The 19,871-nt window shown below is 40.7% G+C and overlaps 1 protein-coding gene across 1 annotated transcript in view; it reads left to right on the forward strand.

The window, feature by feature from the left end:
• Positions 1-19,871, forward strand: part of ascc3 (activating signal cointegrator 1 complex subunit 3) — a 136,195-nt gene that overhangs the window by 9,729 nt on the left and 106,595 nt on the right. Inside the window, exons 4-7 of the mRNA XM_046400567.1 lie at positions 725-1,302; positions 9,400-9,517; positions 18,191-18,392; positions 19,030-19,165. Of these exons, the coding sequence (XP_046256523.1) occupies positions 725-1,302; positions 9,400-9,517; positions 18,191-18,392; positions 19,030-19,165 (1,034 nt within the window). The remainder of the gene's footprint in view (positions 1-724; positions 1,303-9,399; positions 9,518-18,190; positions 18,393-19,029; positions 19,166-19,871) is intronic.

Raw genomic sequence — 19,871 nt, forward strand, 5'->3', positions numbered from 1 at the left:
GCGTGAATTGTTTGGAATATTATTTAAATGAGGTGCAAGGACCTTAAACAGTGAGCTCACTCTGTAGCTTTTACTGCACAGAGGAACAGCTGCTCGTTCTTATCTGGAGCTATGAAGAGTGCAAAGCTCACGTTTAATGGCCGCTCATAACAACATTGCTGTCTAGATACCACTAATGACAACAGAAAAGGTGAAGGTGATTGTTTTAGCAATCCAAAATAATCCCCATCATTACAATGATGATTAGTACATAAGCTGTAATTGTCCCTTCATTTTTGATTTCTGCTATACTAATTGTTGGACTTTACCATGAGGGTGTTTTTGTAACTTCATGTTTTCAGCAGATTGTAAATTAATTTAATCCGTAAATCAGTTTCTTCCAAGAACCAGTACTTGAGATAGCAGATCACCGGATGAGACTCATCTGTTTTGCATATCATTGTTTAGTGTACATTCATTGACAAACAATCATAGTTCTTTTAGTCAGAGGTTATCTTTCATTCTCATTTCAGTCACAAAAAATAAGTCTTTCTTGACTTTCCACCACTAAGTAAAAGATCTGATTTCTTCTTCAGCTACTGCTTTACGCCAGGATTAATGATTCAGGGAAAAGATGTGGAAAAAGCCTCGAGGAAGGCTCTATGATTGGGTTTGCCCAGGGCACCATATAACTAAATCTGCCTCTGGCTGTACTGATAACTGCAACTTGTGTTTTGTTTTACAGTGGGGACTGAACATGGCCAGGAGGCCATTGAAAGTGCCGCTGTCTTTCTATTTGAGACCTTTCACAATAAAGACCATGTGGGCACAGAGGAAACCCGGGCCATTAAACAGATGTTTGGCCCTTTTCCGTCATCTGGAGCTGAAGCCTCCTGTGCCTCTGTGGCTCGTCTGGTGGCTTCACTTGGAGAATCCCGTGTGGAGGACTTTATCCAGACCAGGAGCTCCCGTCACCACCCCCAACGAGGCTCTGCTTTCGGACGCAACATCGCCTTCTCGTACGACTGCTACGCACTGGACCCACTGGAGGACCTGCACTGCTCAGGCATCAGTGAGGACAAAGTCAACTTAGACTTTATTAACTTCCTCAACAACCAGCAGAGCGGGAGGAAGATTGCAGCTGAAGAAGAGATGTCCAGTTTCGGGAGATCTGCGAGTGCTGGGAATGGAGCCATCCTTAGAAGAGAGGTAGAGAAGTATTTGAACGGAGGCAGCATGATCTCATCCAGCCCAGAGGAGCTGTGCACCTCCCTGTTTGAAATGCTGGCCTCCCACAAGAGTGACGATGAGCTGCAGAATGAGGTTGGTGACACTGGGAAATGCACAGTGTATATATTAGGTTGTATCAGATCAATTCCTGGGAATTCTTTCAAGCAGGTTAAACAGTTTGCCTGGCTCGCTATCTGTAAAGCTGAATAATGTAAGAGTTTAAATTTAAATTGAATCACAATGCAGAATTTACAATATTACACAGCCATGGAGGTTTGATAATGGCACTTTGACATATATGTAGATAAATAAATAGAACATACTAACCCTGTTTGCTTTCACATTTAGTTTTATTTATAGAGACCTGTCACTTAATGACTTTTTACTACAGTACAATTGAGTTGTGGTTGTTTTTTTCAGCTCTTAGAAGTTTCAAAAAATTTTCTCCTCAGGCTGGCTGTGGTCCTTTCAGGTTTCACCAATCAGGCAGTTCCACAAAGTGCTGACTGTTGTCAGTAAAACATATTGTTGGGAGTGCGTGGTGAGACAGATAAGCTGTCAGCATTCATATTTGACCTCGTTTACTAAATCATATAGAAACCACAAAAGTTCTGGGAAGCAAAGATGAGATTTTATTACTCGAACATGCCCCTCCCCCCTTCCCCAGAAGAAGTTATAACCTTGATTGTCTTGACACATTTTATTACTTGTACCTACAACCTTTACAATTATATCCCACATCATACCTTATTTTCATAATAGGTAATTCAATTTTCAGTTCAATTAAATTCAGTTTATTTATATAGCGCCAATTCACAACTCATGACACTTTCCAATTAGAGCAGGTCTAGACCAAACTCTTTACTTAAACTGTAATACAGAGAGCCCAACATTCCCCCTTGAGCAAGCACTTGGCAACAGTAGCGAGGAAAAACTACCTTTAGGTAAACCAGTATCATGTCCTGTATCAGAGACAGTTGGTTGGGCAGTTTCGATTATTAGATTATTATTATTCGATTATTAGTGCTTATTGCGTTAGGGGATTCTGTGGATGTGGCGTGGAGCATTAGGGAATGCTGTTGCCATCAGAGGGTGTACCTGGTTCGCAGCGGTGTTTAGGTAGGTTGTATGTATCAAAAAATATCTACATGAGTTAAGTTGTAAAGAGATGATCAATGATATTCAAACCTGTCAGTGGTTTTAGTATTTAGGCTGATTAGTCTTAACAACAGGAATGTTTTGTGTTAACATTATTATGAATTGAAAAAATTAGAATCAGAGGGAAAAAAAAAATCTCGATTCTCAAAGCTACTGAGTCAGTCCTTTTTGAGATGCCAGTTGTTGCTGAATTCTACACTTTTTCCTATCTATAGATATTTTTCAGTGGTACATCTTACCATATTATGTGTAATAAGTTACAATGCAGTCATGCATGTCAAGTCTTTTTTTCTGTAAGACTGACATTTTAATGCCTTTGCTTATCATCTTTAATGTGAAAACATTAGAGTTCCACTCAGTCAGACAAATAAAAAGTGTGCATCTGTGTCCTGGTCCAGTTATAAAATCCTAGCGTACTAAAGAGGGTCTTCTGATTGGCTGCCAACAGCTCTGGTTCCAATGGGGCTTAGCTAACTTTGTGAACACCTTGACTAATGCTGGAGCTGAAAGCATTAGATCATCCAACAATAACAACATGTTTCCATTAGCCTTCACTGGTTCCTTTATTCAGAGTTATCCTTTGTTGCCACGTGAGCTGAAGTACAATGACAAAATGATATTGTCAGTGTTTAGGGAGCAGCACTACGTCTGATAAAGACTTGAGACATCAGTTGGAACTTGAACTTAAAAATGACAGGTCAACTCGCAGCATGGTATTTCCGTTAATGTCTTGACACTGCTATTGATTCTATAACCTTGACCTTCATCAGCAAGCCTTTGGGTTTGATCCACATGCTCTATTTATCATGTCCTGGCTGTTATGCCAACTCATCATTGGCCTTTACCTTCAAACCTTTTAGACATTTCCAACTTCTGCATAGGTTTGACCTTCATTGGTAATAAATACCCTTTGGAAAAACTCAACAGTATACTTGACAGTGGAATCCAAAACCAATTTTTTTTATTTCAATTTTTGAAACATTTTTTGATCTCATTTTGCAGCTTGACGTCTCATTCACTATTGTTGTTTTCTGTTTGCAAAGGGTTGTTAATGAATCTGTCTTTTCTGATCGGCCTGTAGACCTCGTGATACTCTGAACTCTTTCACCCTGAGGGAACTCTGTGTGCTCTAAATTGCCGTTTGTTACAACTGTACCTGGAAAAACAAAAAACATTCTGTGAATTAGCATATATTGTAATGTAGACTGGACTGCTTTGAGCTGGTGTAACGGTTCAGCTAAGAGAAACTAAACAGAATGCTACACCTTCTGTTTTGATCTGCCTCCACATCTTGCTGTGTGAAGCAAAGAGAACAGACTGAAGGCCTCTGTTGTGTCTGACCCTGTTGAAACCCTCTTCTTGCCATCCTTTACATTTCCTCGTGAATCAGGAAAGCACTTTAGAATTCTGTGTCCCTGCATTTTTCACCCACTTCCAATCTGCACCTCCTCCGTACTCCAAGGCTTATAGATTATATAAGCTGCTCTGCAACATCTCTCTCTCTTTCTCACATTATCTCTCTCTCTCTCTCTCTCTCTCTCTCTCTCTCTCTGTCAGTTGCTTCACCACAGAGGGAGAATTGTACACCTTCAGCTGGTTACAGTTGGTTCCAATGTTTCTCACGTAGTTGACATTTGGAAGCGAACTCTCCCACTGACACCTTTAGATGTAGAATGCTCTGTATGTGTGTGTGTGTGTGTAAGAGAGTGTGTGCACCTGCAGTCCGTCCACGCATCTACCTCTGTGTGACTCCGAAGTCACCAGTTATGTTTAAAGGCTCTGCACTCAGTGCGATTAAAGCTGACAATGGACAGAACCTGCTTCTTATTATGTCTCGTTGTTGACCCTCGGTCGCTGACATTTTGTACTTTGCCAAGTTCCAGACGGTGGATGGTACACTGGAAAGCTATTTTGTTAAATACAGTAGCTGATTGGGTAGGATGTTTCACATTGCAAGTCCAAGTAGCCTCCTGTTACTAATAGTGGAATGGGAACTTGTTAAACAAAGAACTGCATGGATTGGGAACTGACTGGAGCAGGTTTTCAATGGCTATAAGATGTAACAAAGTCACTTTTCTTTGCACATTTTTACCACATGAAAACAGGCTCTGATCAGAAGAAGAAGAAGAAGAATCAGCTTTATTGACAGTATATATATTTTTACATACACACACACTGAATTTGTCTTCTGCATTTGACCCATCCTTAGTTGAACACACACATGCAACACCCGGCAAATTACATGCAGTGAAACACACGCAGGAGCAGTGGGCAGCATCAAGTGCCCAGGGAGCATATTGGGGGGTTAAGTGCCTTGCTCAAGGGCACATCAGCCGGTTAAGGGGGGGGGGGGGGGCTGCATTAATCACTTCACCACACCCAAATTTTCCTGCCCGTCCGGTAGGGGAATCGAACCGGTGACCCTCCGATCTCCAACCCCTAGGCCACGGCTGCCCGTGGATGATCTGTCATCCTATACACACAGGCAACTTTTGCACGTATATTATACCATAGATATATATTGTAGCAATAATAGAGTACACAAGGCCAGTTCCAGACTAGCTGGCCAGCTCTCTGAGGTGAGAGTTCAGCAAGGTTGCTGCTGAGGGAAAGAAGCTGTTCAGCCTACCACTTCTGGAATAGAGAATCCTGCAGCATCTCCCACAGAGGAGTAAGGCAGACTGTCTTGGGGCCAGGATGAGACGTGGTTTTGACAATGCTGTGCTCCTTCTCCAGACCATATAATGCGCTGAGGACAGCCTCACTGGTCCAAGACAGAACGGTTGCCATATCTTATGGTGAATCCACTCACAAGACTCACAACAGATCAAGTAAACTGTATCGGTAGATAGAAAGGTTTACACTTAACCATGGAATATTCTAGGTTGGTGGATAGGGATGATTTCAATGACAGGGAGTTTAAACTTAAACTAGCTGACTAAAGTCTAAAAGTAAGAAAACATTATGCACATTATTGAAGAATGTTGTTGATCATTAACATTTTTTTATTATATCTGTATTTTTTTTTTTGCAGTTTAATCTTAGATAAAGATTAGATTAAATTAGATTAAATGATCAATAAAGTGTTGACTATTTTCTCAGTGTTTTCCTTTGAAGTTTAAACATTAGAGAAATGAGTTGTTAGGAACATCCCTACTCATGATGAAGTTTATTAATTCTTGTTAATTAATTGTTAATAATTAATATATATATATATATATATATATATATATATATATATATATATATATATATATGTATTTATTTTTCTAATAAATATTGCAACTTTCCATTAATCCATATCAATTTCAGGCTTAAATTACAACTATGCACTTCTGGTTCAAGCCCTGCCCACTTTAAGCATAGATTTAGCCAGGGGTGCTCATAACTTTTTTTCGTGAGTTACTCAGGTGAGCGCCAGGAGATGATGTTTGGTACTCACCCCATATGTAGTGTGGTCTTAACAAGTGCAGTCTTCCTCACTGACCACTCAGTGTCGCCCCCATTGTCCTCTGCTTGTGCTTCCTGCATGGTAGGTGATGAAGATGCTGCAGATGCACCTCCCTGTCCTTGGTTGAGCCTCCGATCAGCTGTCTCCATCCACAGGTCGACAGCTGGCTTTGGGTCAGATGTCTCTGTGGTCTGCTTTGACGGGTGAATGTGCATCAGGGCTGAGAGACGAGCATGTGACAGACGAGATTTGGTTTGTATTATGCTGAGATGTGAGAATCCCCTCTTGCAAGCTGCTCTGCTAAAGGCAGTGTAAGAGACAGCTTAACCACCTTGTTGATGTTGGAGCAAGATGGGTTACTTGTATTTACTATTTGGTCCACGTCATACACAGAAGAGGCTCCCAGACATTTTCCTGCCTGCTTTAAGCGCATCCATTCTGTCTTTGTCAAGTTGCAAGGTGGCCTCATATTTCTGCCTCATATGTTGAAGGATCAAATTCTAAGAAATGATCACAAAAATCAAAATCTGATTTCAAACTCTTCAATTAACCCCCTGATCCGCATGCCCCCTTCATGTGAATGATATGCACCTCTGACATTTAGTCCTAGCCGCTTCAGCAAAGGAATATCCTCAGAATAGAAAGACATGGGACGTGTGTGTTTAACTTTATGGAAGGCGAGGAGAAAAATATTAAATAGAGCTTGCCACTGTTATTCATTCAGCTTCTCTCGCCATCTGCGAAGTGGGCGAGTGGATGTTTCTTCTCAGCTAGCTTCTTTTTTAGCTTGTTTATTGCACATTCATGTGCTCCTTGCTCTTTTCATGTTTGTCAAATAAAGGATGGTTGAAATTTTTTGAGCCTTTATAAAACACACCTGTTTTGTCTGCCATATGTGGATGCGAGCGGCAAATCTTGCACCACATTTCAGTGCGCTCGCCGTTAGCTTCAAGCCACGGCACATCATGGAGCCACTTTTTCGAATGAAGTCTTTTCCGGCTCTGGCTCCGGTTGCTGTTTCTTTGAAGGTGGCGAAGCGCCAAATAAGCTGCTTAATGTCTGTTGTTTTTTGGACATCCCTGACAGTAGTTGATAAGGAACTTGTGTAACGTTAGATGAGATAGTGGTGTTGATAACGTGACGGTGAAGTAAGCAGAGCATTGCTGATTTTTGTCGTGCATGCGTGCATGCGTACCTGCGTACCAGTTATGTGCACCCCTGGATATAGATACAGATACTTTATTTGGCTTAACAGATACAGAGGAGGCATGTTCCTAAGGACTAATTTATCTGACATTTAAATGGGAAGTTTGAAGTTAGTCTAGTAGTGTAATCTAGTAACAAGAAAACTCAAGACTCAAAACAAGAAAACAGTCAAAATTGAGCACAATTTAATCTGGAATGTTAAAACGTTGTCCAAACAATATTGTATACCCTATAAGACCCATCTGAAACCATTGATCACAGTAATACAGTAACACAGTTAACCAGAGTTGTTAACAATAGTAACAAATACTCATTTTTAACATAGCAGCATTCGACTATGAAGACACATTTCAGTGTAAATCATGTCAGCATGTAATTTATATGTCTACTGTAACAGCTGAGCCAACACTTAAACCCACTGACGGGCTGCATAGACTTCTGACTTCCACTCCTTGTCTTTGATGAAATATTTATTGCTCAGCATTAACTTTCTAGAATGTTTTACATGCAGGAATCCCTAACCACTGCCCATAAATCTCCAATTTCCAGACCAACATTTCAACAGTACAACACAACGTTTGCTTAGCATAGCGCTGTGCTTCTCTGTCCTGCAAAATCCGAAACCTGAAAGCAGAAGCTGTGACTTGACACCTGTGGCACTGGTGCCACCTTAAGTTGTAAATTTTTAAGTTCCCTTAGTGGAGAAAACCTATTTGTTGTTTGAGAGGGTCAGATTTGCACACAGCTTTGTAGCCAGGAGCTTATGGTGCATTCCTTTTGTACTCGTAAATTGTCTTCTGACTTCCGAAGCCAGAAGTGACAATTCAAACGCCACCCGAAGTCAGAATTCCAACTCGTCAAATTGGTCGTCTGCAGAAGACACTGAGTTTCGACTGTAAACAAAATAAGCTGTGATTTTGCATATTTTTTACGCTTTTTGTCTTTTTTTTTGTGTCCAGTTTAGTAAGCTAAATTTCAGTGGATGTGATATCACTCTGAGTCCGGAGTTACGACTTGGAAGGCAGCATCATCTGTGAACGAGCAGACAAGCAGCCTGTTATTAATTAGCTGATTCCCACTCTGTTTGAACAGGTTATTCGTGTATCTATTTTTATACTGTCATCGTGAGGTAGCACAAAGGATGTTGTTATTGTCTCCCATTTTTACTTACTTCAATTTATACATTGGTACACACATTTATGCATAACTGTGAGACTTGCCAAAATCATCATATTGCATTGCTTTGAATATGTAACTGTTTAAAATGAATCTAAATAGACTAGAGCTTCATGTTGAATTGGTTTCAGCAGCCTGGCCCAGTAGAGACTTAATTCAAATGATGCTTTCGTTGCTCCGTTTACCAGGTGAAAATTGAGCAGAGAAGGCTGAATATTTAATGTCAGAAAGTGAGAGGACACAGGAGGAGGACCCCAAATATTTACACTCCTGACCTGTAACCTTTCAGATGTGCAGTTATTAAATACTAACTGTTTTAGTCTTTCCTGCAGGATGGTGGACTGAAGGAGAAATTCTCACTCCCAGTGGAATCCACACTTAATCAGTCAGCTCCAAGGACAGAATTCATGAGAGTTCATTAAAAAAATCCCTTTGAGCACGTGAAACCCCAGCCCTTCCCACCGTCTCCCACCCACTCTCAACATGCAGTCAACTCTAATAAAACAGAGGCATTCGCAGGGACCAATATAAATTTAGAACAGATATAAAAGAGACCGCAGTGAGAAACAAAGATAACCCCAACAAAGACGATGGCTGACCTGACATCAAAGTGCGTCTGTTGTTTTACTTCCCTGCTGCGCTGACTATTGCCTTCCCAGGGGAGGACAGACTGAAAGAGCAAACCATACCTCCGTCCTGAAACCAGCCTTGAGAGGAAAGGGAGGAAAAAGTACTGCATTGTTTTGAATGTTCAAATTACATACCCCAGGCCCTCAGGTCTACTATTTTCCAATATAAAGCACAAACTTTATCAGCACTTCCACTTGAGTCACGCAGTGATCTTGATGAGTGTCTATGTAGCCCTGTCTCCACTATGCCTTTAATTGTGTGCTGCTGCTGCTGCTGTGCACAGGATTCCTTGTTGTTGTTGTTGTTGTTGTTTTTTTTTCTGTCACTTGCTAAGTGCCAGGTGGCTATGTTTGGGAGGCTAAGCGCCTGAGCATATTCTGTACCAGGCGGATGGTAATTACCAGGTGCTCAGACTTGGCAGTAGTGGCGTGTTTGGGGGTGTTGGTGAGCCACAGAATATGTATACATGTTTAGAGGTGTGTGTGCGCTGGTATGTTTCCTGCTTCCACTGTATATTTGGCTTGCGGCTACTGATTTTCTCCCCCTTCTCTTGCGCTCTCTTCCCCCAGTTGTTCGAACTGCTGGGTCCAGAGGGGCTAGAGATGATCTCCACTCTCCTCCAGCAAAGGACGGCCATCGTCGACTCCCTCCTCGCCATCCCACCTGACAGGACTGGCTATCAACCGGGTGAGGCAGCCTCTTAGCAACCAGGTCATCCCTGTGGTAACACAAACTTCGCTTGTGTTGACTATATGAAATGATCATGAAAATCAAATATGACTGTGTGTTGATAAAAGAAAAAAAGCAGATTAAACAGAACTGTGCAGACAGTGAAGAGCCTTTACTCTAGAGGTTATAGCAAGAAGTTATATATGGATTGCTTTTTTTTTAAATATTGTCAGTATTACACAGAATTAAAGAATAGTTTGTGTGATCAGTTATATGTTTCTAATGACAATGAAAGAAATGGGCTCTGCTAAGAGTTGTTATTTTTTGCAAGTCAGCCTACAAAGAGATGTGAGACCAGGACATTTTTCCAGTGCTATTTTTATGTCTCTGTGTCAGTGATATGTGTGGCTATTGGCTGGGGACATTATATTCTCAGGTTGTCAGTCCGTCCCATTCTTATGAACGTGATATCTTGAGGGAATTTCTTCAAATTAGAGTAAACATTACTTCACCGAAAGATGAACTGATTGGCTAGATTATGGTCAACGGTTACTGTGACTTTATAAAACATTTATTTTGCCATAACTCAAGAATTCACACCCTAACAATTTCGCACAAACGTCTCAGCAAATAAAATGAAATGCTGACATTTCATATTCAAAAGGTCAGGTTCACTGTGATATCATGTTTTCTGTCCATTATCCAACACCATAACTCAGAAACAGACGGACAGATTGTGACCATATTCCACATTTGGTCACATACTGAATTGTTGACGCTAATTTTGGGGTCTTCACCTTGAAGCTGTGTCACTATGTCCCACTCACAAGTTTTATCTGGGAAAAAAGCCACAAGATAAAAGTTTTGAAATGAGATTCAAAGAGGAACCCGTGCAGGAGTTCCACAGCCTGGGTAGGAAATGCCCAGTCATCTTTAGTGAGAAGCCGATAATTTGGATCCATTAGAAAAGCCTTGCCAGAGGATGTCAAGTAGCTGTCAAAGTCATAGGAAGTTAGCAGATCACTTATTCTAAATTATTTAAAAATATTCTTAAAAGCATAAAATCTTAAAAGCAATTTTAAAGCTCACAGGTGACCATTGAAGGCTAGCAAAGAATGTTGTAATATACTGTAGTTGTATACTCATCACAATGTCAAAAGTATGAACTACCCTGATTTAGGTCTAGCATTTTTGTTGTTTTGCTAGACATGCATATTTATGTAATGTGCATGTATGTATGTACATATGTGTATGTATATGTATAATATTGTCGTATATTTTGTGAGTACTTAAATTCAATGACTCAGTGAGTCAGTATGCTTGCCACAAGATCTATGTTAAATCACTGCGGTCCTTGTGACAGCATGTCCTCTGAGCTGTGTGTTTTTTCCACACGCTCGTGAAATGAGTCAAACCACTGAAAGGCTATTACCTAAAGACGGGCCTTTCCCTTCAACTCACTTCTTCATTATTTCTTCCACGTCTTTCATACCATCTACTAGGAATGATGGCAACCAGACTAAAGCCTCCCTTGCGGGCAGGCTCTCTATTTCTGTCCCTGCTTTAATGTTTCTCATGAATAAGAGAAATAATAGAATATCATTCTGTACTAGTTAGTAGAGGGAAAAAAGGCTGACATGTGCATGATTTTGCTAAGGTCAAAATAAGCACAGGCTTTTGTGGAGAATAGGCTTACACTGGTTGTAGTTATCTTGCTCTCCTGGCAGCTTAAAGCTGAGTTCATTGATTTTGTATGAGATAGTATTTCAGGTGCTTGGTAGTGAGTTGTACTAAAGCAGACCTGGTATTGATGTGCCTGCCTGTATCTCTTTTTACTTCAAAAGCTTTCCTCCCTCCTGAGCCAGTTGTGTCTCGACCCCCAGTTTCCTTTGTCCTAAGGTGACAGATTCCTCTTCTTGTTTTTAACCTCTTAATGTGTAGAGTGGTGCTGTACGGTAGTTGAAGATATTGGTGGAAAGATAAGGATGAATAATATTTTATTGCCCGAGCTGTCTTCTGATCCATATGCAAGGGAGACATCAAAGAGCGGCTGAAGATTAGAAGAGAGAGCTCCTGCTTTGTCAGAATAATCCTTGCAAACTATTTAAAGTCACACAAACTCATCCTGCAGAGTTGGTGGAGTATTTTGAACTTCACATGTCCTAAATATAGAATTTAAAACTAGGTGTGACATACTAGATGAGCTAATTAATGTCGACTGCTTGCTCTATTCATTCATTTAGCAGGTTAAATCATTGATGTATACCACTGACTCTAATTCACATGTAATATTAGACAGTGAAATGATTAGTGTAGTCGGTGGCGTGTAGTCCTTTTTAAAACGAGTAAAGGAATATGTCATAATCACCTCATCATCACTACCATTCCCGTTAAAATCATTACTCCTATCGCAATTGCGGTGCATCATGTATTGCTGAATTCAGTGGGAGTGGAAATAGATTCCACCCTCATTGTCAAAATCCTTAATATTGGCAGGATGACAGGTTTGATGGAAAAAGTCATATCTTCTCTTATCTGTGCTGAAAATATATGGTACCTGTGAATACCGTATTTTTCGGACTATACGTCGCTCCGGAGTGTAAGTCGCACCAGCCAAAAAATGCATAATGAAGAAGAAAAAAACATATATAAGTCGCACTGGACTATAAGTCGCTTTTTTGTGGGGAAATTTATTTTATAAAATCAGAGACCAAGAACAGATATTTCATCTTGAACGGTAAATTATAGTAATAAAAATAGGTTAGAGAACAACGGGCTGAATGGGTGTCTGGTATGTTAATGTAACACAATAACAGATATTCAGATAACTATAACATAAACAACATAAGTTTACCAAACCCTGTTCCTCTAGCTGTGGCCACCTAGCTTTTAGCCCACGATTAGCTTTTTTGGTTTTCTTCATTGCAGTTAGAGTATCCTCCGCTTTTCGCCAGTCCCTCACAAGTTTCTCGCTAACTACAAACTTTCTCTCAGCTGCTCGATTACCGTTTTCGGCTGCATATTTCACTACTTGCTGCTTGTAATCTGCAGGGTCTGATTTTGTTTTTGGGGCAGTTGTGTTCAGTCTTTCTCAGTTGTCTTTATAAGTTTTAATTTTTCGGTGGTACAGGAGTAATGGGCGTAGCAGATACTGGCACACCAGCCTAGAGCGCCCCCTCGGGGCTGTCAGTGTGAACGTGTGAAATTGCCGTATATATTTTAATATATAAGTCGCACCAGAGTATAAGTCGCAGGACCAGCCAAACAATGACAAAAAGTGCGACTTATAGTCCGAAAAATACGGTAAGTGTGAAGTTAGGGCTTACCTTTTATCTTGCTGTGTGCAAATTAACCACAAAAATGCAGCAATGTAAATATGTTACTGCATTTCTGACCAAAGCAGACACCGTAGTTGCGCTCTCACCCATATGCTGCTTCAGACCTCAGCTGATGTCGCTCTCATTGTGAAGAACTTTTGATCAGCATTAAAAATTTCACTTGCCAGACAGCTTTTGAGATTAGTGTTGCCTTGACGACTGAGGGTTAAAAAAGGCTGATTAAATTTTCCAGTATTTGCATGCCATCAGGAAGAGTGGGATTTAGTGGGAATGCCTGTCTCTTGCTGATTAGCTTTTAAATTGCAGTTTGCAGCTTGGCACTTGCATGTTTATCAAAGAACGGATTCTCTTGGTGGCTCCTCTCCACATTTCATAGAGGCTGTGGTATTACGGAATGGACAATTAATAAACATGTCTGTGCATCCAAAACTTTTTTTTTTTTTTAACAGGTGCTGGACAAACCAAGTGATATTTGAGGTAAAAGTGCAATTAGATTTACCTACCATGACACAGTGTATCATAATAATATGGCCTCCCCTAAACATACATTCTCTGATCCTAACCTTGTGTTGTCACTCCATTCATCTCTCTTTTCTGTCGTTGTACAGAGAGTAACACAGGAAAACTGGCATAGCTGGCTGTTAACTTTGAGAATAACTTTCAAACTGCATTTATTTGGAATAGAGAGTATGGTGGAAAAGGAGGACAGTACAGACTTTATCAGTTGATTAATCGAATAGTGATTTGAAAAATACTAAAATACTGTAAATATGTAAATACTGTATAATGTCAGTTGTAGCAAGAAGCCCACAGTGAATTTTCACCAGGTTTGCAGTTCCACTTAGCTCAGTGACATCTTTTACCATGTTACCTCTTCAGAGGTTACCTTTGTCAGCTTGTTGTTTTTGGCTTTATTGTCTGCAAAGTCTGCAAGAAAATGGTGCACTGAACAGTAAAGCAGTGTTTATTCTGGATGTGAAACCTTAATATTGAATAAAAGTTACTCCATGCCCTGGATGCATAAACTGGCACTTCTTTGCTAATACTTTTGACATAATAACTATGTTTTTACTGCAGTAGTAGCTCACCTTCAGTACTGCTTTACTGTTACTTTACAGTTGTGAGTCTAAAGAAGGGAGAACCATTATCAATGTTTGACCTGTGTTATTCCACCTTCTGTGAAGCAGCAAAGCAGCGTGCTGAGAGGAGCCCGGTGGGACGCTGACAACTTCAACTTGACAGAAATAGCCTTCCATCGAGCGTTGTGTTTGTGTGTGCAAATGCTTCTTACTGGGTCATTAAGCATATTTCTTTTTCAGTTCAAGTGTGGTCCTGTAGGTGTCGAGGAATATGTGCAGAAAACCGCACAGAAATCAGTTTTTCAGACTTGATGTACCTTAGCCAATGGTTCTGTCATGAATTTAACAACAAATTGATGCCAGTGTTCCTCTGACAAGCATTTTAGACAATTTCCTCAGGCCACGATCAGAATGGATGCTTTTCTCTGTCGCTCAAGTACAAACTAAGCTCACAGAAGCAAGTGTGACAACTAATACAGAGCGAGAAGTCAGTGGATGCAGGGTTTCTTGCATCATCCTTGTTGAGAAGGACGTTTGACAACAAGGAAAGCTATTAGGCTTGCTGAGGTATTCGGGTAATTTATAGAATTTATTATTGATTTCAATTCGACGTTTAAATACTGTCTTTGCAATTATTGGGTTTATATGTGGGTGAGAGCCGTGTATTGAAATCATTAAACCACACTGTGAGCTGAGAGAATTATAGGGGGGATTATGGAGTGCTTTGTACGACTTTGTGATAGCAGAAATATTTCATTAACACTTCAGCAGTCGTAGCAAAATTACGTTTTTTTGTTATATATTATTGGCAAATGTGTGTATTTGGAGATTTTTCTGCAATTTAACAGGGGGATTAGATTACCATCCAAAGTCTGACATTCACATGCACTTTCTAGTCCTACTGTCATGTCCTGGTCTTATGTGCCTTATGTGGACTAACTGTATGCTCACAAGACCAATAATAACTAGCTACATAGGGCTGGGCAGTAATTCAGTATTATCCAGTACTGACTTTTAATGGAGTTGCATAGTGAAGATATGATCACATCATGTTATCGTTATCGACTTCTGGAATGACCACTGAAACACCTGCCTAGCATATGGGTGGAAAGAGATTGACTTCCGACTTATAGAAACTGGCCCTGGTCATATTGGCAACAACCGATGACACCGTATATTATATCTCAGACACTTCTGGATAAATCTGGACGCGGCTTTCGTCTTTTTTGAAATGGACATCCAATATTCAAGCGACATCTCTATGCTTTTGAATCAGTATGTTCATATGTCACACCTTTCAGATAGGTTGATTACCCATCAGACATCAGATGGTATAATCATGGACAGATACACCAATGATGATCGCTGTAGATGGTGACTGCTCGGTCTGAGTTAGGACAAGTAGCAGGGGAGTTGGCTCAGGGAAAGCAGCTAGCAGACTTAACTAGCAAGATAATAGCAGGTCAAGACCTGAACCCAGCAACCTTGAGAGTCCTCTGCTTTTCCAGGGAGCAGTGTCCTCACCCAAGGCTTTGAAGGCACTTCCCGGCATGCCACTGACAAGGCTACGTTCCTTTCCTCACTACTGGAGACATATTGTTAGTCATGACAGAGTACATGCATGCAGATCTTCCAAAAGTGATCCATCTGCTGGATCCATTATTGGCCAGTTCATTTTGTCATTGCTGGTTATGATGGACAACAGGTGTTGAACAGAAATGCAGAGGAGAGGAAGCAGCAGGATGGCTTCAATGATGTATTGATGATAGAGACAAACACGCAGTCAGACTGATAGGTAGGTAGGTAGGTAGGAAGGTACCCAGGCAACAGGTCCAGATAATGTAAACTTGAAATCAAATGCAAAGATAAAAGCCAAAACAAAGCCACCAGGATGAATTGACAGAGTATGGGTAGGCATTGGCTGAATAAGTATCTGAGTGAGTGGGTGGGGAAGGTCAGGTGAATGCAGGGTTAGGGATTTTTACAGGGCAGGAATGAGTAGATGTGGGAGTGAAATAACTGGTACAGGAGAAACAGCCAGAGGGCAACTAGTGGACGGGAAGAAGAAGAAGAAGGAGAATGGCAGTGATGAAGTGTTTGAGGAAGTGGGACCTGTGTATGTATATGTAGCCATCATCTCTGGAATCAGAGTAATCATCTCAGCATTGTATGTCCTGTCATCAAACTGGTTTTCACTGGTCTCAGTAAAGTAAAATAGGCTGTGTCTTGACTTAGTCCGACTCCCTGGGAGGCTGAGCACAACACTCCCCTGGTGATTTGAGGTCTCTATCCAAGCATACTTGAGTCAGCTATAGGGCTGCTAACTGCATGGCTAACTAAGCTAATTAGCTAATGCCAGCTAGTAACTGCAGCCATAGATAGCAACGGCAAAGCAACATTTAATGGTCACTCCTGTTTGTTTTGATAACTGTTTGATATTTACACACTATATTTATCAAATATGTTATCCGAAATAAATGATAAAATTTAGGACCTTGGGGTTTTGTGATATAACAGTTAAGGTTGTTAGCCTTTAAAGTCACTGCTGTATGTTGTCACCGAGAAGGCTGTTCTTGAACATTTTATTGATTTTGGAAAACTACAGTTTCCAATGTGTGAAAACACCTTGACATCATCTTGTAAACAAACAAAATCTATCTTGGCGTTGCTCTTCACAGTGATTATGGCACCATGATCACTTGTGGAAATGAGAATCCTGGAGATCTGGAGGCAGTCACTGTTGGAGACACACAATAAGGTACAATAGCTCCCAGAGAGGGACAAAGTAAAAGACGGGGAATGGTTTAGACAGAGGAATTGGTGCATAGAGGGTGACAGAGTTAACGGGGTAGGGAGTTGGAGAGGTAATGGGAGGGAGGGTAAGAGTGACAGGAAGAGAGGAGCTGCTAGAACGAGAGGGAGAATGTGCAGCAGGTAGAGCCGCTAGACGAGATAAAGAAGAAATCATTCAGTCAATCAGCCCAGGCCCCAGTGCAATCATCAGATCTCATCTGTTTTCAAGAGCAATTCTGCCTTTTATTGAGCTGTTGTGCCACAAACAGGGAGGCTGCAATGGGAAACATTAACCCATGCAGTGCCACATGCACCTGCTACTGACATCAATGGGCTATCATTGTTACTGCTTAAATATGAATCAGTTTGTACTGAAACTGGCTGACCTGATGTTGTTTTCTTAATGAGGACAGACAGCTTTTGTTCATCCAGAGATAAATGCTCTTTCAGATTGCCTATACCAGGGCCTGAAAGCTCTTAACATATGAGAAATTATATTATCCTCGCTCAGGCCCTTTTCAAGTATGGACATGGCAGGTGTAATTCATAATTCATTGTCTCGCTCCCTTTGGAGTAGATTTTCTCGATCGATTCAGAGAAACCTACCATTTCTTTTTTTGCCACCGTGCAAACTGTGAACTAACATTAGACTCATGTCAAACAACTCTAGTTTTTGTCTCACCCATCACTCTGTACAAAGTTGTTTTTGCTTACTCAACAACCAAACAATGAAAATGATTTGAATGACATGGAAGGCTTTTCAAGACGTTGATTCTTATTTGTTTGCCATTTCAGTGCACTGTATTGTTTGCTGTATCGATGGTGCTCACCGTATTAACTTCACTGCCTAAGGTCTAACTTAGCTATCATGGTGTGTAACATTCCAGGTGGAACTTTCACCTTAGACTTTAGGTCTTTCTAAATACAGAGGAGGCTAAATTAGAACATGACCAGTTAAACTTGGGAATCGAAACTGTTGAGGATGGGAACCATTGTTCTTAGTTGACATCTCCACCTCAGCTCCACTCTTGTGACTACACTTGTTGACTTTGTAAAATATGGATGGTTCTGAAAAGTGAAGCTAACTCGGAAATGTCTTAGACATTCCTTCGTTTGGCCAGCAGGGGACGACTCAGCTGTGTCCCGTGTATGTAAGCTTATGCGAAAATGTCCCTACTTCTTTCTTGATTTATTACTTAAGTAAACAGTTTCCTAAGGGTTTATGGTTATAGTTGCTAGTTTCAAGTGTTCCTCAATACAGCGTGATGTTTATTTTGTACATTTTTGTCCCAATTACAGTAAAACAGATGATAAAGCAGTGTCTGCTTTAGAGCATGTCTGCCTTGTGACAGGCAAGTCACTTCCACAATGTGTGATTGGGTCCTCGATCTGATGCAATCAGAACATGTTCATCAGCTCCACTTTCTTGCCTGAATACGGTGAGTTATTTTTTTACATGTTTGTGCTTGTGTTTCGTCCAGAAATGGGCCGAAAAGTCAGTGGCGAAGTGACCAAGCCTACCTATGGGTGCCAGGTGACCATCCAGTCGGAGCAGGAGAAGCAGATGATGAAGATGTACCGCAGGGAGGAGAAGAGAGAGAGGAAAAGAGGCAAAGGAACAGATGACGGCGACTCTTCAGATGCTGTCATGCCCTTTGACCCCAGAGAGATGAGAGCTCAGCGGTATATCACTTCCAAAACTTTTTCCCAAACTTTCCCTTGGTCACTTTTCTCCCCCATTTGTCTTTGTCTTTCCGTTTCCTTCTGTGCTCTTAGGTATCAGCACCAAAACCAACAAGCTTCTGCATTTTTCATGACACCCCCCCCCCCCCCCACTCCAAAAGAAAACGGCACAGCAACACATCAGCTTGTCATGTCTTTTTTGTAGGGGATTTTTCAGTAAGTTTAATTTGAGAGGATGAAGAAGAAGAAGAAAAAAAAAAAGAGCAGCGATCTGTTTAATTAAAAACTTAGCATGGCCAAATTCAGCCCGGTGTGAAGGGAAAGATTAGCAGAGGTAAGCCACTTTAGGAACGAACATAATGCCTCACATCTGTGCCTCTTCGTTTGAATCATCAACTGCACCATTCTCTCTAAAGCAAAAATATGGATGGATATGAGGGTTCATGTTCGGACCCAAGTGGTTTCAGATGTGACATTGTGCTGATGTTTTTGTTGAAATGACATTGCTGTTTATTCCTTCCTTCCTTTACTTTGACAGAACACTGCCACTGACTTCTTTCTTTGACCTCAAGGCCTTTTATCTGCAGTTGCTGCCTGGGTTGTTCATCTTTGGTATGTACTGTGTCTCCTCATACAGGGAGCAGGCCTTACTGACTGCACGACGTGAGCCTGTACTCAGCAGAGAAAGAGTGTATGAACGCATTCGATATCCCAATGTCTACGACAGCTATGCAGAGGCTACAAAGTTGCCTGCATTTGTTGGAGGAGCAAGGGTGAGGCTCTGAGTGAACCGTTTTAGTCTCTGCATTGTGTGTGATAATTCATTTGCTTTGCATATTTAACACAAATTTAGAAATGTTCAAAAAGAGCGGAAAGTCTTAAGGTGAACTGATGTGTGATCCTAGTTTCTTTTTGATTGTCTTTTCTCACTCTTTTTATTTATTACTACACACAGTGAGGGTCTTTAGTCTGCTCTTATACCACACCACAAAAACAGACATATTACCCAGAAGCTTTAGCTTAATCGTCCATTTCTTAAAGATGTAGACTGCTTTTAAAAGTTGGGCAAAGCACAAGATTGTTTTCAGATGGATTTAATCCATCATGACCTCCTATCATTTTTGATGTTTGGTTCTATTATACTGATTTTATACAAATGCTATATGTATTATCTGATTGTTTTAACCTCAGTTGTAAATTGTGGTTTATGAAGACCTTGTCAAATAAAAAACAGTAAATTCTTATTGTCGACTGTCAGAATCCAGACTGACTATATCATCCCTTCCTATACTACCCTATAGTGAATCTTCCACAGTTCCACAGACTACAGTGTGACAAAATGTACTACAAAAAGCACATCTTGTCATGCCGTGAATCACATTAAACATACACCACACAATACAACAAAAGTGTGCCAAAAATCAAATCAAAAATTGTAATCACTTCCTTTTTATTTATTGCATCATTGTATTTTTATTA

Source organism: Scatophagus argus, chromosome 9 (genome assembly GCF_020382885.2).
Source record: "Scatophagus argus isolate fScaArg1 chromosome 9, fScaArg1.pri, whole genome shotgun sequence".
NCBI classification, from domain to species: domain Eukaryota; kingdom Metazoa; phylum Chordata; class Actinopteri; family Scatophagidae; genus Scatophagus; species Scatophagus argus.